Raw genomic sequence first — 18,447 nt, 5'->3', positions numbered from 1 at the left:
CCCACCCCCCCCCCACCCCACCCCCACTCTTTCTTCCAAAAAAAACTCAAAATCTCATATGTATAATTGTAGTACTAAATTGTGGACACATGTCGAGATTTTATCAACAGAGATATGTGCACGTGGATACTTGGTTAGTCACACCACGTGTCTAATCTAAAGTGACCCGAATAGAAGGGATGGCTAAATTAAGAGACGTTTCACGTGCCATTAGGGATGATAAATAGGTTGGGTGGGTTAGGGAGAGCTACATCCACCACCTGGCATACCTTATATTTTCTCCACCCACCCCACCCCGTCTCGCGCATCGAGTGAACGATCAAAACCCATCTCACCTCACGAGGTGCGGGTGCCCACCACGGGTACCCACCACTTATTATTATCTTATTAAAAATAATTAAAATAATATTTATATTACTTACAAATAATAAAGTAATAATATTCAATTCACTAGTTATATTAAAACATAAAATAATAATAGGCATCCCTATGTGCCACTCATCTACTTGTTTAGGCAATGTCACCCTTCCAATCTCACAGGTTGAGAAAAGCAATATGATAGTCGGATTTGGTCAAGAAGATCGAGACATATATTTTGTATATCTTCATCACTAATCCCCACTTTCTATTAGTGTACAAAATATCGATAATAGGAAATAAAGAAGGAACGTGTTTATTAACCTCTCGACCTAACTTGGTTGGGAAGAAGCCTTCAAGCCCATTCCCTAGTCTCTTAAGTGGCAATGGGGGACCCGATAGCCGATAGGTCAGTGAGGGCATGCAACCATATATATGGATTATGGAAATGCCATATGTTTTAATAACGGACTCAAAAGTTTAAAAGTAGTTAATAAGAAAAGAATGTTAGAGCATCAATATCTGTTGTTATTTGAAGGATATTGTCATAGCATAAATCTTGAGTTGAGGAAGGAAGCTGATGTGAAGCTCCAAGATTTTGCAGGAGAAGAAGAAAAAAAATAATATATAAAGCATCGCTGAAGCGCCATTGGTCTGCAGCGCATAAAACTGCAATTTTGCTGATTCATTAAGGTGTTGTCAGCTTTTAATTTTTGTTTCTTTTTTCTTCTTTTTTTTTTTTTTTCCTTTTTCATCCGGTATTCTCTTTTCTAATCACTCTTACAAAAACTTTTCAAAATTTTTTTTTTTAAAAAAAAAAAACAGATACTGATGATAATAACGGAACACTAAGTCACTAACATACATTTGCTTGCTGGCTATTTATACACTAACCGTCCAAGAATTTAGTTTGGACAGTTTGTTTAATTTTCACTCGGAACTTTCCTGAAACATCTTTAGCATGGCCTGAGAACCCAACTTTGCTGTTGCGGAGGCTAGGCTATTTAATACATTATTTATTTTCGTCTTCTTTAAGGTGGCGCTGCCATGTTCCGACGAAGATGATGACGACGGCGACCGCGGCTTTGGCTTTTGACGTTTCACCCTAACCGGCTCCGGTAAGCCGGAGGAGGAAGCCAGCGCCGGAAAGTTGAGCAAAGCTTTGGAGCCGCGCAGCTCGAACGCGGCTCGGTCGTAAGCCAGAGCCGCTTCCTCCGGCGTTAAATACGTCCCCAGCCACCGCCTCGCGCCTCCCTTCGCCGGATCCCTTATCTCCGCCGCAAACTTCCCCCATTGCCGTCGCCTCACTCCCCGGTATCTCTTCCATTCCGTCTCCGGCGCCGGCGCGGAATCGTCCTTCGTTGCCGCCGCATTATTTCCGGTGACTCCGAAGCTCAAACTGCCCGTCTCGGAAAACGTAAATTCCGGCGGGAGGTCGTCGGCGTCTAAGTGATGGAGGATATAATGGTCCATGGAGTCAAGAATTGCAAGGTCGTATTCCCACGACGCCATTTTCTTTACTCTCTCTAGATAATATATATAATCAAAATTCTAGTATATATGCAAGTGCAACAACCTTAATTTTTACGAAATGAAAATACTTTGTCGGCCGCCATGTTTTTTTTTTTGTTTTTGGTTGCAATTCAAGATGAAGATGAAGATGAAGACGTTGAGCGCCTATATGGCTATATATAGAGCTAGGTTGTTGGCAGTGCATATATGTGGATGACGTATACACCTAAAGTTTTCCACATACCAGTACAAGAAAAAGTCAAATCTGTGGGGTGCAAAAAGAAGAAATTCGTAGCTCGAGCTTGATCAGATCAGAAGGTTACGTGACTTTTAGGGACAAATTAAAATTGTTCCATCCACTCATTATCTCTTCTAATTTGGTACTAAAATCAAGTTAAAGTTTATGAGTTTGTGTTGAGCATGATGTATATAAAATAGAAATATATAGTTCAATTATCGTCAAGTTACTTGACTCCAAGCTTTTATGCATGTACCTTGATGGATGGTGTATTAAGGTCTAATCATGGGTCGGTCGGATTTTATTCTCGGCGCGCGATTGGTCAGTAGTCCTAAAAAAAAAAAAGTAAGACTAAAAATGAAAAAAAAAAAAAGATTAAGATAAATATTAAATTGAGGTAAAATTTAGAGTCACCTCGTTAACAATAAAAATAAAAAATTTAATTAATTATTACTAGTGAGCTTTCTTTGACTGCTCCCCGATATGGCTATGGACTATGGTGGAATACGACCGTCATAGACCTCATCAGTGTACTTATTACTGATATATTTCCAGAAAGAATATATGAGATGTGAAATGTCTCATCTCATTCAATTCAAGCCTTTGCGTATGTTGTCCGAAATGTTTTAGTCTCCTTTGATGGTCTATATCTCATCTAGCTCAAACAAGAGAATTAAATATAGCACCCAACGAGTTTAGCTTACTAGTTTAATAAGATAGTATGCCGGGCAATAAGCCAATAAGTAACAATGGTGTTGAAATTTGGTGACTTGTTCAACTCCCACCAACAAGTCTGGGAGTTAGGACTTTTTTGACTAGATCAGAGTTTGGACCCTTGAGCTCATCCTTAGATTGGAGATTGAATTTCTCAAGTTGGCGAAAGTGTAAAAATGAGATCTCTGTGCTCATAGTCAACAACATGAACTGACTGAGAAGCTGTTTGGAAGATTTATAATTTACCTCATCCAATGACTCTTGGACTGGAGTTATGAGGTTTAGGATTAACCGGAAAAACTTAATATATTTAAAATAATAATAATAATGATTATGATGATGATGATGATGATAACAATAATAATAATAATAATAATTAAATATTTTAATTAATTAGTAGTAGTGAGTTAGTGACTAGTGAGCTTTCTTTGACTGCGGACTGCTTTCCCGATATGGCTATAGTGAAATAAGACCGTCATAGACTTCAGTGTACTTACTAAGATATTTACAAGAGAGAAAATTAATGAGATATGAAATGTCACATCTAACTCAATTCACGCCTCTTGCTTGCTTTCTAGAATCGAAAACTTATGATGTCCGAAATGTTATTGTCTCCTTTGTTGGTCCATCTCATCCTGTCCAACCTAGAGATCAGAGGTAAATACTCCGTATGGTGCTTGCACTAAGGGTATGCATGGCTTCCTCACAAATTCTCTTGTGTATTCTCAGAATTGCCGACCCTTTGTTCAACGCCTTCCTCAGGCTTTTATACATGTCCAACCGAGTCTAACCGTCAGTCTACCAGTAATGCTACAGTCACAATAATTATTGCTAATCATGGCTACCGGCTCCGCTTTCCACGCGTCGATCCGCCACTTGCAACGGTACTTTCATTATGGACATTAACTCTTCTTTAATGACTTTCATTAATGACCTGATGCTTTAGTTCACCTAAGACACTTTGTTATTAGTCTTGCTCGTCCGACCTCTTCCACTACTCGCCTTCACTTAATCAGCTCTTCTAATCCTCTTGCTTTCATGCCTAACCTCTCTACCTAGTCGACCCTACCTGCCTGGCTCGGTCATCCACTCGTCCTTATCAACCTAGCTAGTTCGTCTCTATCCGATCGCCCTGCCCGCTTGGTTCCTCCATCTATTCGTCCAGTCGCCTTCTTCACACGTTTTGGGTACGTGGTGGTATCCGACCGACTCCTTCTTGATTGGCCTAATCACATGCACTACCGCGCATCGATATCCGCCTCTCACATCCTCTCCTAGTCACCCCACTCTGTGCCAGGCCACCTCCTCTTAACGGGTTAATAATTAACCTCGCACCTCCTCGTCGTTTTTCTCTTTTCACCGGTCATCGCTACTCTCTCGGTCTCCCGGGCTCATATCCCATCAATGTTAAAGTAGATAATAAACAATGAAAGAAATATTTACGTGAGGAGTTTAAGCTTCCAACACCATAACCTGATTGCCTATGATGAAGGTTATGCTTGGGGATACAAGTTTTGACCATTGTTTGTATGTCACCCATGATTAGGGATTGTAAGCAATTAATAATGTCGCTTCCAGGGACTTGAAAATTTTCTCACGTCTCAACAGAGTGAGGGCAATAAATATGGTGATTATCTTGTTAATTTGGGACAAGTGGGCCCAGGCTGGGTTAATATTAATAAGATTATTCTTGATCATATTCTTGCTTTGAATTGAAAGATCTGAGCAATGGGTGAAGAATAAACAACTCTACAAGTATATGTCAAATCAAACAAACTAGTACAACATAAAGCATACCTGAAACCAGTTAACCAATCAAACTTCTTTACATGTCCTTAAATTAATAAAATGATCTTTATTTCTTCTTTTCAGTTTTTTGTTTAATTTTTTAATTTATCCCAGATAAAAGGCACAAAAAGCAAAAAATTTAGGCCCCTTTATTAACTAAAGAATTAGAGAATAGAAAACAATATTATAGGATACATCATAATCACTATTTATAATTTTATGGTATTTAATTTCTATCTATCATAGAATTAAAAATTACTTCTTTTTTTTTTCAATATGAATGAATTGAGCATGATTAGCGTACTTTAATATTACTATTTTGAGTCATTATTTTGGTTAAACTTTTTCACATGGAGTTATTTCAAACTTTTTTTAATGGTAAAAACTTGTGTGATCGGTTAAGCAAACCCGATCAAGATGAAATGTATTAATACTTATACTGAAAAATTTTAATATTAAATCAGAAATAAAATGTTTATTTCTTATATAGAAAATGTAATACTTTTGTCTTTTATAAGTAACAAACGCTTGTCAACATTACTTATAAAGAAAATTGTAATACACTATTATATTTATCCTCAATCAAAAGTATTATATTTTTGCTTATAAATAACAAATACACTATTCTTAATTAGTATTATGCTTCTTCTTTTTCTTTTTTTTATAATGACCCTACATGTCTCACATATAAGAATCCATGGGATAATCTCATACAAGTTTTACTTCTTCTTTTTTTTTATAAAATATATCATTGCACTGATAAGAATAATTCAGACACCCACCTTATAATTTCTCTTATCATTATCTTTTTAAACAACATAACTTTATTAAAAACAAATTTCAAAAACAAAAAAAAAACAAACAAACAAACAAACAAACAAAAAAGTTAATTTTCTGAAAAACAGAGACATTCTTCTAGATCAACTTGGGCGTCAATAATGGACACTGATGAATTGTCCTTCTGGAACATCTCTAGCATGGTCTGAGAACCCAACTTGGCGGTCGCGGCGGCTAGGCTGTTTAATACATTCACTTTCCTCTTCTTTGAGGCGCCGCCGCCGCCGTGTTCCAATGAAGACGGCGACGGCGGACGCGCACGCCGCTTTGGTTTTTGACGTTTCACTCTAACCGGCTCTGGAATGCCGGCGGCGGCTAGCCCGGGAAAGTTGAGCAAAGCTTTGGTGCCCCGCAGCTCGAACGCGGCTCGATCATAAGCCAGACCAGCCTCCTCCGGCGTTTCATACGTCCCTAGCCACCGCCTCGCGCCGCCCCTCGCCGGATCCCTTATCTCTGCCGCGAACTTCCCCCATTGCCGTCGCCTCACCCCTCGGTATCTCTTCCACTCTGGCGGCGCCACCGTCCCCACCTCCGTTGTTGCTTCTGTGAGGTTATGAGTAAAGCTGTGTTTATTAACAGACCGAAGAAAAGATGGCATGTAGTGACTTTTTAATATGAGAGGTCATAAGATTGAGTCTCAGAAGTATGTATGAACAGATACTATAATTTAATAAAGTCAGTTATATTCAAAAAAATAAAAATAAAAAAAATAGCAAGAAATTACAACTATAGCTAATCTACGGGAAGACATTTAGAACAAAAAAAATGAGCATAAATAATCTCAACCACATGTATGCTTACCAGTTTCGCCGGAGTCTCCCAATGACGACGACGCCTCATTTCCGGTGCCTTCGAAGCCGGTATCGGAAAACATAAACTCCGGTAAGTCTTGCTGGTGGAGGAGATGATTAATTGAATCAAAAATTGCAAGGTCATATTCCAACGACGCCATCGCCGTCAACTCCATTTTCTCTGATCTTCTTTGCTGTCTCTAATGAAATGAAAATTCTAGTACGTAACAAACTTTATCGTTCTCAGATTATTATGAAATATTTTGTCGGGCGCCAGGTTTTCGTGTTGCAACATGAATGGCAAGGCCGCTTATATATATAGGCTGCTGGCAGTAGTCGTCTTCCATATGCATGACGCATACACTTGCGTATTATATAACCCTTTTATATATATATTTTTTCAAAAGATGCGTTTAGAAATTCATAAAATGACTTTTTAAAAATGTTTTCTGAAAAGTGATTCATTTTTTATAAAATATTATTTTAATTTTTTGTGATTGATTACATTTCAGAAAACTTTTTTAGTAGTAGAAAGAGGTAGTGCCAATGAACATATAAAGAATTAGATATGTCTCAATAGCATGCATGTAATTCATGATGTTCAAAAGAACATTACAAATGTATTATATATAGGCGAGGTTGTAATCATTGAGTTGCATATTTTGTAATGCTTTGTAATCAAACTATTATGTATATAGGGGAAAGTTTACCGTATAGGTACGGGTGTTTATTATATTAGTACAACTAGAAATGACAACGGGACTGGATAGACGGGGTGAGGAGTATACTCCATGTCTCCATCGAGAATTGAAAATATTTTTCGTCTCTAGTCAACTTCTACTTAAAGTGTTAAATTAAAGTAATTTTTAATTAACAACATATAAAAACCAAAGTTTTAATTTCAAATTTTAAAATTTAAACTAAAATTTAAAATACTTAAGTCTCTCCCTCCCCTCCCCTCTCTCTCTTTCCTAATAATATATATGTACAAAATCGGTTCTTGCATATGATTGATGAATGATGATGTTATCATTTCGATCAAAATACTCACAAAGTGAAATTAAATAAATTTGCATAATTTACCAGCCTTTGTGGAAAATTTTAACGTTTTAACATTCATTGAATTTTACTCCACAATTTCTTTATATAAAAAACGTTATTTTTCATGGAATAGTACTAAATGACAGATTGAGAAGCCATTTTCATTGACGGTCAACACTACACGTACTCATTTTACTATCCCTAGTCGCGCAGGTTCTTTGACTGTGGATGGGGTAATCCAAGAACAAGACAATATCGGCTCGAAGTGATTCTAGGAATTATATATTCCTGCGTGGAACAAATCCCATATTAATAGGGATTACATCTCAACGCCAAATGTCCTTTACGGCTTTTGTCTTTCAAGAATATATTGTATTTATGAGACAACTCTAACCAAGTTGATCAACAGCTAATTTTGTAATTACAAAGTTCTAAATGATTTCATACGTGAGATGCTTATTGACCTTCTTGATTTGGGTCAGTCAGTTATGGATAATTTAAACTCATTTACTTCCTTATTGTCTTTCGCTGGTTAGGATCATAATGTGAGCTTCACGCACATCGTACTTTTGAATAATAATTTTAAGCTTTTTTAGTAAATCAAGGGACATGTTCGTTACGGACTTTTGTCACTCTTGAGGTCTTATATGGCTATATATAGTATGACAGAAATTAGTCATTTTTATATGCAGTTTTGAAACTTGTGGTTGGATTAAAAATAATAATAATAATAATAATAATAAATGACAATCTTCGAAAGAAAATATCAAAATAAAATATGAATTTAAATTAATTATTTGTAGCGAGCTATCTTTGACCTACTAAATTCTTTGCAAATCTGGCATGGAATAATGGATTGAATAATAATGAAATATTTGCAGAAAGCATTAAATGTCCCATCTGATTCAATTCAATTCAAGCCTTCTCGCTTTCAAGAATCGATCTAATAAATATATTATCTTCTCCAAGAGTTTACAGCCTCCTTTGTCTTTACATAGTTTTATCACTGTACACATGTCTTTTCATCCTCCAATAATCTAAATATTCATGCACTAGAACGGTTTGAGTTGTTCTAGGCTACAGTTACTGGTGTGCTTTGTGGAACAAATTTGCTTTGATAGATAACGAATATAACTAGGTTTTGTGACTAAGTGGAACAATAAGCCAGATATGCATGCATGGGTTATGTTTGTTTAATGGGTTGACCCAACATGAATTTCAAATCGTATGTTACGGCGGCTGTTGAATTAAGGTTATAATGTTAATTAAAGATTATAATGGTTACTTAAGCAAACGTCAATGGTTCGATCTTTCAGTTTGGATATGAAGTAGTTTTAAATCTCACTCTCAGTAGTTGTCCTACTCAACACAACTACAGTATCATTTCAATATAACTACAATTTCATTGGACAATGTGAAACTGTTGTTTAATTTCATTTTATATGCGTTGCAGTTTCCTTTCAACACAAATAAAGTTCCATTTCGATATAACTACAGTTTAATTTGATAATATAAAAACAAATATGAGGCAGTATCATTTGAGATAAATTATAATATCATTTACGAAACTCCGTTAGATTGTGACGAGAACCGTTTTTTTCTTAAAGAAACAGTGCCCTTTTTTTACCATGGTTCACGATATAAAGACCGCTTGTACGTGGCAAATTATTGCATGGACCATGGTCCACACAGCTGTGTGGACCAATAATAAAAAGTATATTATTTTTGTACTGAAGGTACATTATTTTTGTACTGTAGGTACATTATGTACTCCATGTTAAAGAGTTTTAGGGCCATGTAATTGTAAACTTGGGCCCTGAGGTGGTCCAGTAATCTGGGCTCTTGGATCAATCTACAATGGTCCCGGATCCAAAAGAATACAACCGAACCCGATCCGACTTGGACCTTCTTCTTCTTCTTCTTCTTCGGTTATTTGCGGTTTGGAGGGAATCCATTTTCTTTCATGGATCGCTGGAGCGGAATCCTGAAGGTGCCATTGTACACACGTACCGGCACAACGTACTATAGAGTTGCGGCGTCTCTTCGCTTCTCTCCTTCTACCAACAACTTCACTGTAATTTCTTCTTCCCTTAATTTTCTGCTCGAATTTCCATTTAGCTTAGCTTGTATTCGATCGGTCTGTTTCATCAAAACCATCAAGTTTCTCATTTTATGTAAATAAAATAGCTCTATTGAATCGTATACAGTGTAATTTCAGCTCAAAAGAATAAGAAGTTTCTAAACAATTCATACTCTTTGGCGCTCACTTGTACTCAGAACTGATCTTTCTGTGAAATGGCTGTCAAAAAAGGCCATGAATTTTAGTTATATTAGTTGGAGTTAATTCCATTTTTTGTCCTAATTTTATAGGCGACAGTTTACTTTTAGTTTTTTTTTTTTTTATTAGAACATCATCATTCGGTTCGGTATTACCATTTTTTGTCATCTGTCAATAAAATCAATAAAATGTTGTTAAATACAAGAGCATTTCGATCTTTTTTATACAAAACGGGTTGAGACCACTATATTTTTAAGTTTATTTTTCTAAAAAAAATCTATAATTAAAGACTGAAATGCTTTTGTATTTAACGGCGTTTAAACTGTTTTGTTGTTAAAGGACCAAAAATGGTCATGCCACAATAATACTAGGACCAATTGCGAATGTTCTGATAAAAAAGGACTCTAAGTGGACTGCTACCAATAATACATGTTTGTGGATGAGTTTGTATGAAGAACTGAATCTGTCAGACCAAATTGATGATTTGGTTGTAAAAAGTGGTAGATATGTTTAATTGTTCATGTTGAGTTGGTGGTGATGGTGTAGGTGCCTGTTGCAAATGCTATATTTTTCAATGGAGATCGAGTTGAAGGGACGGGGAATCCTGTGATTGAGAGGCTATCAGATTTGCAGAGAGTTGCTGAAATTTTGGTTTCTAAATTTGGGAATTCCATCAATGCTTGGGTCGTTGAGGCGCCTGTATTTAATGGCCCTTTTGGTGTTTACAGCGACTTCATCCCTTCCGTTAATGAATATGGAGAGCCCAAAGTTTATGATGCCATGGAATTCCCGGCTTCTTCATCAATTATCTTGCTCTTGTGGAATTGCCTGAAAGAGGTAATGTCATTGTCTCATTGATAATGCACCTTATGGGAGTTCTTTTGTTGTTTTCGTTATCTCACTGCACTTCTCATGTTTAAGCTCACAAATTGGTAACAGAACGATGCATTTTTCAAGTGTTAGGTGACAAGAATAATGGTTGGAATGGCTGTTTCTGATTAGTTTACTGTAAGGATCCATATTTTGCTTCTGTCGTTCCAAAATCTATTTCAAATCGTTTTTTGCTTTTGGTTTGGACCTTTTCCGAATTAACTTTCACCCTTCTTAGTCTTGCTGTAAAGACTAGTGCTCACTCATTATTCATATCATGGATTCAGGCTCTGAAACAACCATTTGAAAACAATGTTAACTTTATCTGCAAACTTGCCACATTTGTCATATCCATAATTTGGAATGAGTTGCATAACGTATTTATGTCCGTTTTTTCCTCATAGTCATGAAATTACCTCGGGTGGTTCCTGTTTTATAATTATAGTTCTCATTTCTGGCTTTCGGTTTAGCATTCAACAGTTAGATCCGAGCATGTGAATAATGGGGAAATTTATAACCTCTGATAGTTGTTCCTATGATCCTATCACAGGCGAAAAACGCCACTGCAGGGAAGCGGAAAGAACCTTTTGTTGGTGAGGCTTCTACGTCGTATTCTCACAAGCCTAGGACGATACTCCTCGGGTTTAGTAAGGGCGGTACTGTACTTAACCAGCTAGTTACCGAGCTTGCTTTCTCGCCAGTCCCGCCCTCTGAAGATAAAGACCAAGCGAACAAAAATGCCACAAGTGGAGTTTCTACGCAGCAACAGGACGAGATCACGCCCACTACTAAAGAAAGCTTTCTAAACAGCATAGCCGAGTTCCATTATGTGGATGTCGGTCTGAACACTGAAGGAGCATATCTCACCAACAAAGACACGATTGATAAAATCTCTGATCGCCTCAGGCAAGGAGCACCGGGCATTCGTTTTTTCCTCCATGGGACCCCCAGACAGTGGAACGATGGCAGACGAAGTTGGATCCGGAGGGAAAAAGACGAACTTCTTCGGCTTCTTAAAGGAGCAGCTCACAAGAACATGGGGAAGTTATACATTCGCGAAAGAATTTATTTTGGTAACTTGCCTCCAGATCTGCAGATGCATTTTGAAATTATTGAGCATTTGGATTTCACTTGAGTTGAGTAGCCCCATTAACATGTTGAAAACCTTTATAAATCAAGAAAATTTTAACATGAGCATTTGAGGAACTTCAAGGATACATTTTGTTAAAGAGCTCTAAGCTGGCATTTCTCGAGTAAGAGTCAAATTTTGGGGTGAATTCAGATATCCCGAATGTAATATGTAAAAAAGAATTTCAGAGTTTCCCTTCTTGGGGAATAGATTTTTGAGTCTTTTATTGGAGGATTTGTATTGAGTTTTGATTAATTTGAAGATCGAACCGAAAAATTACCAAAATGCCCCCGGTTTGAATCTCCCTCCATCTTGCTTCAATTAAACATTTAAAAAGAGTTGATTACCTGCATTTAGTTGTCAATGAGTGAAGAAGGAAGCAGAAGACAATGGAGCACGTTAGAGAGAAGATGTCTATCTCTCCTCCATACGAGGAAAAACACCATGGCGACTCTCCTCCAAATTCTCGCCTTTATGTTCCGGCACAACCTTGAGACCAACATCAACCTCACCAAACTCATCACCGCCTTCTCCTCCGCCGATCCAATCGCCGGAATCGACCACGCACGCCGCGTGTTCGACGTTAGTCCCCAGAAGGATGACAGTTTCCTTTGCAACAGCATGATAAAGTCCTATCTGGATACGGGGCATGTCGTCGAAGCAATGATTCTGTACCGAAATTTGATTGGAAATACTGGTTTTAAGCCTGACAATTACACATTTTCGAGCTTGGCAAAGTGTTGTGCCTTGAGGAAAGTAGCTTTCTGGGATGGCCTGGGAGTACACAATCATGCGCTGAAGACTGGGTTTGTCTCGAATATGTATGTGGCAACATCGCTGGTTGATATGTATGGGAAGCTTGGGGACATGCATCTAGCACGGAAGGTGTTCGATGAAATGACTGTTAGGAATTCTGTGGCCTGGACTGCTCTAATTGGAGGGTATGTCAAGTTTGGGGATATGGGTATTGCGGAGGAGCTTTTTGATTCGATTCCAGAGAAAGACGCTGCAGCGTTTAATCTGATGATTGATGCTTTTGTGAAGCGAGGAGATATGAAGTCGGCTGAGAGTTTGTTCGGTGAAATGCCAGATAGAACTGTGGTGTCCTGGACCAGTATGATTGATGGGTACTGCACTGTAGGCAATGTGAATCAAGCAAGGCTGCTATTCGATATGATGCCCGAGAAGAACATATCATCTTGGAACGCAATGATTGGCGGGTATTCCCAAAACAAACAACCACACGAGGCGTTGAGGTTGTTTCATGAGTTGCAGACAAGGACTAAGTTGAAGCTGGACGATGTTACAGTCGTTAGCGTACTCCCCGCCATTGCTGAACTGGGAGCTTTAGACTTGGGCGTCCGGGTTCACCAACTCGTGAAGACTAAGAAGCTCGAAAGAAACCCTAACGTTTGCACCGCGCTGGTTGATATGTATGCCAAGTGCGGGGAAATCAGGAAAGCCATGACCTATTTCGACGAAATAAAGATCAAAGAGGTGTCCACTTGGAACGCCATGATAAACGGATTAGCAGTAAACGGGTGCGCTAAAGAAGCACTGGATCTATTCTCAGAAATGACAAGCAGTGGATGCAAGCCCAACAGCGTAACAATGCTCGGCGTTCTGTCAGCCTGTAACCATGGCGGTTTAGTTGAAGACGGGAAGAAATGGTTTAAAGCAATCGAGAAATATGGCCTCACGCCCAAGATTGAGCATTATGGATGTCTGATAGATCTGTTGGGAAGGGCAGGATGCTTGGAAGAAGCCGAAAGATTGATGGAGAGCATGCCATATGAGGCTAATGGGATAATTCTGAGTTCTTTTCTGTTTGCCTGTGGATATGCAAAGGATGTGAGTAGGGCAGAGAAGGTGAAAGATAAAGCAATGGAAATGGAGCCATGGAATGATGGGAACTATGTTATGCTGAGGAATTTGTATGCCAAAGAGAGAAGATGGAAAGATGTGAAAGAAATCCAGGGATTAATGAGGGAAAAAGGGGCAAAGAAAGAGGTGGGTTGCAGCTTGATTGAAGTAAATAGTAAGGTTTGGGAATTTGTATCTGGGGACAAGATTCATCCCCATTTGAAGCAAATTTATTTGCTTTTAGAGCAATTGCAGATGCATATGAAGATGAAGATGCATGACACACCTTATGCAGACCAACTCAATTTGGAATTGGATGACTCTTGATTTATGCTCAAATTTGTATTCAATTACCTTATTTGATTTGGCAACGTTTTATATTTATTTTCACCAAACTAAGCAGTTCTAGCTTTGATAGACTATATCTTAGATTCCTATGCTCATGAATTGAATCTCGAGTTGTCCAAATGATTATAAGTTCTCATGTGCCATGTACTCTTTTGCATACGAGATCTTCATCACCACTAATTAATCAAAGTTTCTCGTTAATTTCATGTTCTGGGAACAAAACTAAACATTGATTAGTCGATCACTTGAACTTCTCTAACAGGGTTGAATATTATATCCCCTTTAATCTTTTTCCTCTAATCAAATGATTTCAAGACAACAAATATAATTTTATGTATTACTAGTCTTTTCATTTAGTGGACAGCTGAGTTACTGTGATTTAACTTTTTATTATTCCGTCAAACTAAATTGTGAAAGTTTTAGGACAACAAATTTTCAAATTTTGTAGGCAATTTAAAACTCTTACCTACACCTACAAGCATTTCAAAAACTTAAAGCATATGCTCCATCTCAGTCATCAATTAAGAGTTTAAGCAGATAGTTAAATTGAAGATTTATGTTTATATATTATATGCTCAACCCTAAATGTTCAAGAATGTTTCAAAGTGTCACATTCACTCTAAAAAAAATTATTCCAAACAAATATGATTTGTACAGTATTAGATTACTTGACAACAACTTGGCGCGTTGTTCACCAAGTAAGTCACCAACCACCCACCCTTGCCCTCTGGTTTTCTCCATCTACCCTCTGCGCGGTTTTGGGAGCATTAAATTTTGTGGGTTTAATCAATTGAGTCTCGTGTTCCACGATGAAGTCAAACACTATTATATTTTCCGAACCACATCCATAGTTCTTTAGCAGTGGCGTATAGTAGTTAGACCCAGCACCCAATCTTTGGCAAGATGAAGTTGATTTTCACATTCATATTCATTATCACTCTCACTACTCTGCGCCAAAGATGCACAGCTGCTCTGCCCTTTGTTGTCTTCCATGGTAATTTTGTCTCTATTCCTCTTCTCTTTGCTCTTAAAGCTTTGCCACTTTCTGGCAATCAGTAGAGTATTGAAGTAACCCCTGTCTCCTCAGTTGTCAGCTTGCATTTGCTATATATTGTCCATGTAAAGCTTGAGTCTTTACGACTCTATTTGGTAAATGGATGTTAGTTTATTGGGTTAGAGTGTATAACTAGTTTATAACATTAGCTAATTGTAGAAATATGTTTGGTAAATTAGCGATTAGCTGATAGTTGTTTGATATAATTTCTTTTCTAAAAACGTAACTAACTGATAATATTAGCTGATTGTAGAAATGTGTTTGATAAATTAGCGGTTAGCATAATTGTTTGGTATAATTTCTTTTCTAAAAAAGTTAATTGAAAAAGTTGTTTTGAGTAACTTTTTAAATTTTAGCATTTTGGAGTTATTAACCAAATACTTATATTAAAATTTTAACCAAGTCAAATAGTTAATAGTAGTCAAATAAGCCAAAATTCGCGGATATGCTAACTATTGTACCAAACTGGCCATGTTTTTTTGTATCCACCCCAAGGGTGTACAGTGGTCCGTATTGTGAGTAGGTTGTCTGTATTTGACCGAGTCAAATAAAAAAGGTTAATAAGTCGCTCTCACTGGGAGTCAATGTTGTAATATTATCGTTATCAAGTCAACAATATGACCAATTTGGTTGCGGTTGCCCTAAATCTTTATGTTTCTTGTGATTCCCAATGTTTGTTTGCATATTAAACTTTATTGACAGTGTGACCAATTTGGCTGGGTTACACAAAATCTTTATGCTTCTTGTGATTCCCAATGTTTGTTTGCAGACATTTCAGGACTTATGATGCCCCTAATTATACTTTCTTGAAACTTTAGTTGCTTGAAGTTACAAACTTTGAAATATTCTCATGTGTTTCAGGAATATCTGATAAATGCAGTAATGGAGGAGTTAGTGAATTCACTCAGGTTCTGAGCAATTGGTCAGGTTCACCTGGATATTGCATGTATGTTCTGCTTCATTGAATAGATAGATTGAAGAAGGCATTTATTTTACCGGAGTTAATTGACTCTACATTGTTGATCTAGAGGGAAAGAATTAGCAGACTTTAATGATGCCCGAAACAGTATTTGTTTGCCATATTAAGCAGAGAAATCTGAGGATTTATTTAGGGAATTATGCTACCTGTAAGGCTAACATAGTCTTTTGGTTGAGTTTCTTTAAGAACAAAAAGAAGTTTTGTAAAATTACCAAACTTGAGAAGCTTAACACTGTTTGAAGTTCCTAAGCGATTCTTGTCTTCGTTTTTGTATTTCCAAGTTTACTAAATTGCGAATGTAACTTTCCTTTGTGTAGAGAAATCGGTAATGGGATGTGGGATTCTTGGTTGATGCCCTTTACGAAACAGGTGACCTGCTTTGCTTATGACTCTGCTTACTGCTTGTGATGCTTCTTTCTGCATACAACGTACTAACAGCTGACCGTAATTCTTGTCTTTGTAGACCGAGCTTGCTTGTGAGCAGGTGATTCAACTGTCTGTAACTTATTTGCTTTTTTTACCTCTCGATTTCTGATTTTCACGAGTTCTCAGCTAGATGATCCTTCGACTTGCAGGTGAAAAGTATGAGTGAGCTCAGTGACGGTTACAATATAATTGGTCTCTCTCAGGTAAATAAAGGCCTACGTTTAGTCTATCAAATGAAAGTTTCGGTGGATTTATTCTGAGCGTTCATAATATTCATATTATGCTTAACATCCGCTCTTATCTTATGATACTTTCAGGGTAACATGGTAGCCAGGGGTCTTATTGAGTTTTGTGATGGAGGCCCTCCGGTAAGAATTCAATTGAACTTTTCTGATTTCACAGTATAATATCTGAGTATTGAATAATTGTGGATAAGTCATAACTTGTTCTTTTTCTAGTTTCTTTTCAAGAAATTGTTCAGTTCGAGATCTTTCCTTTCTTGAGCATTGATTGTTTCCTTTTGTCTGTCACAGGTGAAGAATCTCATATCTCTGGCTGGTCCTCATGCCGGGATTGCTTCTGTTCCTTTATGCGGAGTAAGTGATCCTGAATTGGTGGATATATATATATATATATATATACACATGTGTGTGTGTGTGTGTGTATACACGTGCATACCAACACGCCATAATAAATCGCTATGCCATTCATTTGTCAAGGATTTTCTTTACTCTCGTCGTGGCTAAATAAGTTAGAAAAATCTAGTAATTATCGAGGTACTATAATATCCATAGAAAGAACAAGAACGTTTATGTTGATTTCGTTTCTAAACACACAAAAAAAAAACAGAATATTAATGCAGCTTTGATCAACAATTTCCTTTTCTGCAGTCTGGCGTATTCTGCATTATGGTGGATCTTTTACTCGATTTAGCAATTTACAGCGACTTTGTCCAGGTCTGGATTTTGGCGTTCATACTCTCCAATTTTCTTTGTTTGCTCTTTTCTGTACTTTTACTTGTCTTGGCCTTTTAAATTAATATGCAGAATTAATGAATTCTAAACGTATTAAATCATCTTTATCACTATTGACTTGTTTGCAGGATCATTTGGCACCTGCAGGTTATATAAAAATCCCGACTGTAAGTTGATGGTATTCGAAATGAACATACCATGCCCATATTTTGTCTGCTCATCTCTTTCGTGTCGAATTTGCAGGATATCGAAGCCTACAGAGAAGGATGTAAGTTTCTCCCGAAGCTCAACAATGAAGTAGAGATGAATTCCACATACAAGAAACGGTTTACTAGCTTGGAAAATTTAGTGCTTATCATGGTAAGTTTAGAGTTCTATAAATTTACATTTATTTTCTTATAACTAAACATTCACCGAAGCCAAGACCTTGTGGTCTAGTGGCACTCCCATATGGAAGATTGTGGGTTCGAGCCTCAGTGGAGACGATATTGACTCTTGGTGCTTCAGTAGATTGAGAAAGTAATTATGAACAGATATTGCATTGTAACAAAGTCAGTAGTACTCAAAATCTCTTTTACACTTGGCCAGTTTGACGATGATAAAGTTCTGGTGCCAAAGGAAACATCCTGGTTCGGATACTTCTCCGATGGCTCCTGGAGCCCGCTTTTGTCTGCCCGGGAGGTAAAGTTTACGCCAACTGAACTTTGCGTTTTTCCCCTCCATTTCTGGGCACCTTAAAACCCGCTAATTTGCCTCTGTAACCGTGTTCTTGTTCTGAACTTGAAATCCTGCAGACAGAGCTGTACACAGAAGATTGGATTGGTTTGAGGGCATTGGATGAAGCTGGGAAAGTGAAGTTCATAAATGTGACTGGGAGCCATCTTGAAATCTCCTATGGTGACATGAAAAAGTATATTTTGCCATACTTGGTTGAAAATGCATCTTCTTGGAATGTCAAAGATCTTGATGTGCTTGCCAAAGAAACTCTTCTGCTGCACTCTCCCAAATAAGACACTTCTCAGTTCTCATTAGCATATTCATACACTAATTGGGAATTTTTTGGGGGATTTCCTCTTCCATGATGGATGGGAGGAAGAGCATATGATTTTACTTTGATCAAAGCATGAATGTAATACAATCCCACTATTCTAAGTGAAGCATTGAGAAGGAACCTTTAGTGTGTTCTAATTTCTGTTTTTTGGATTATCACATGCACCATGCACCATTTTCTCCAAAATTACCAATTTG

At 37.5% G+C, this 18,447-nt stretch overlaps 5 protein-coding genes across 5 annotated transcripts; 3 read left to right on the top strand and 2 right to left on the bottom strand.

Annotated features, from left to right (window-relative positions):
* Nucleotides 1-1,287: 1,287 nt before the first annotated feature.
* LOC115996894 (ethylene-responsive transcription factor 13-like) lies at nt 1,288-1,869 on the bottom strand. Its single transcript, XM_031236331.1, has one exon. It carries the CDS (start codon nt 1,867-1,869, stop codon nt 1,288-1,290), a length of 582 nt encoding a protein of 193 aa, XP_031092191.1.
* Nucleotides 1,870-5,373: 3,504 nt separating this feature from the next.
* Nucleotides 5,374-6,509, bottom strand: LOC115997399 (ethylene-responsive transcription factor ERF098-like). The gene is made up of 2 exons (XM_031236943.1): nt 6,248-6,509; nt 5,374-5,989 (listed from the first exon to the last, which is right to left on the bottom strand). The coding sequence occupies exons 1-2, from the start codon at nt 6,411-6,413 to the stop codon at nt 5,496-5,498; spliced, it is 660 nt and encodes a 219-aa protein (XP_031092803.1). The 5' UTR covers nt 6,414-6,509; the 3' UTR covers nt 5,374-5,495.
* A 2,717-nt stretch (nt 6,510-9,226) lies between these two features.
* Nucleotides 9,227-11,789, top strand: LOC115997667. Its single transcript, XM_031237261.1, has 3 exons — nt 9,227-9,352; nt 10,103-10,393; nt 10,977-11,789. Exons 1-3 carry the CDS (start codon nt 9,242-9,244, stop codon nt 11,559-11,561), a joined length of 987 nt encoding a protein of 328 aa, XP_031093121.1. The 5' UTR covers nt 9,227-9,241; the 3' UTR covers nt 11,562-11,789.
* Nucleotides 11,790-11,889: 100 nt separating this feature from the next.
* LOC115997666 (pentatricopeptide repeat-containing protein At2g44880) lies at nt 11,890-13,972 on the top strand. The gene has a single exon (XM_031237259.1). It carries the CDS (start codon nt 11,919-11,921, stop codon nt 13,743-13,745), a length of 1,827 nt encoding a protein of 608 aa, XP_031093119.1. The 5' UTR covers nt 11,890-11,918; the 3' UTR covers nt 13,746-13,972.
* Nucleotides 13,973-14,477: 505 nt separating this feature from the next.
* On the top strand, nt 14,478-18,387 carry LOC115996261 (palmitoyl-protein thioesterase 1-like). The gene is made up of 12 exons (XM_031235430.1): nt 14,478-14,760; nt 15,682-15,766; nt 16,117-16,168; nt 16,263-16,283; nt 16,375-16,428; nt 16,543-16,593; nt 16,759-16,821; nt 17,116-17,181; nt 17,328-17,366; nt 17,443-17,559; nt 17,788-17,880; nt 17,994-18,387. The coding sequence occupies exons 1-12, from the start codon at nt 14,670-14,672 to the stop codon at nt 18,207-18,209; spliced, it is 948 nt and encodes a 315-aa protein (XP_031091290.1). The 5' UTR covers nt 14,478-14,669; the 3' UTR covers nt 18,210-18,387.
* Nucleotides 18,388-18,447: the final 60 nt, after the last annotated feature.

The sequence above is a fragment of the Ipomoea triloba genome, chromosome 11, assembly GCF_003576645.1.
Source record: "Ipomoea triloba cultivar NCNSP0323 chromosome 11, ASM357664v1".
Classification (NCBI taxonomy): domain Eukaryota; kingdom Viridiplantae; phylum Streptophyta; class Magnoliopsida; order Solanales; family Convolvulaceae; genus Ipomoea; species Ipomoea triloba.
The sequence above is the reverse complement of the archived record's forward strand: the minus strand, read 5'-3'. Positions and strand labels throughout refer to the sequence as shown.

Coding starts and splice junctions, on each gene's coding strand:
- LOC115996261 (XM_031235430.1), top strand. CDS start 14,670: ATGAAGTTGATTTTCACATTCATATTCATTATCACTCTCACTACTCTG. Junction 16,284..16,374: donor CCGAGCTTGCTTGTGAGCAG/GTGATTCAACTG, acceptor TTCGACTTGCAG/GTGAAAAGTATGAGTGAGCT. Junction 16,594..16,758: donor TTTGTGATGGAGGCCCTCCG/GTAAGAATTCAA, acceptor TGTCTGTCACAG/GTGAAGAATCTCATATCTCT.
- LOC115997666 (XM_031237259.1), top strand. CDS start 11,919: ATGAGTGAAGAAGGAAGCAGAAGACAATGGAGCACGTTAGAGAGAAGA.
- LOC115996894 (XM_031236331.1), bottom strand. CDS start 1,869: ATGGCGTCGTGGGAATACGACCTTGCAATTCTTGACTCCATGGACCAT.
- LOC115997399 (XM_031236943.1), bottom strand. CDS start 6,413: ATGGAGTTGACGGCGATGGCGTCGTTGGAATATGACCTTGCAATTTTT. Junction 5,990..6,247: donor GGGAGACTCCGGCGAAACTG/GTAAGCATACAT, acceptor ATAACCTCACAG/AAGCAACAACGGAGGTGGGG.
- LOC115997667 (XM_031237261.1), top strand. CDS start 9,242: ATGGATCGCTGGAGCGGAATCCTGAAGGTGCCATTGTACACACGTACC. Junction 9,353..10,102: donor CTTCTACCAACAACTTCACT/GTAATTTCTTCT, acceptor GTGATGGTGTAG/GTGCCTGTTGCAAATGCTAT. Junction 10,394..10,976: donor TGTGGAATTGCCTGAAAGAG/GTAATGTCATTG, acceptor ATCCTATCACAG/GCGAAAAACGCCACTGCAGG.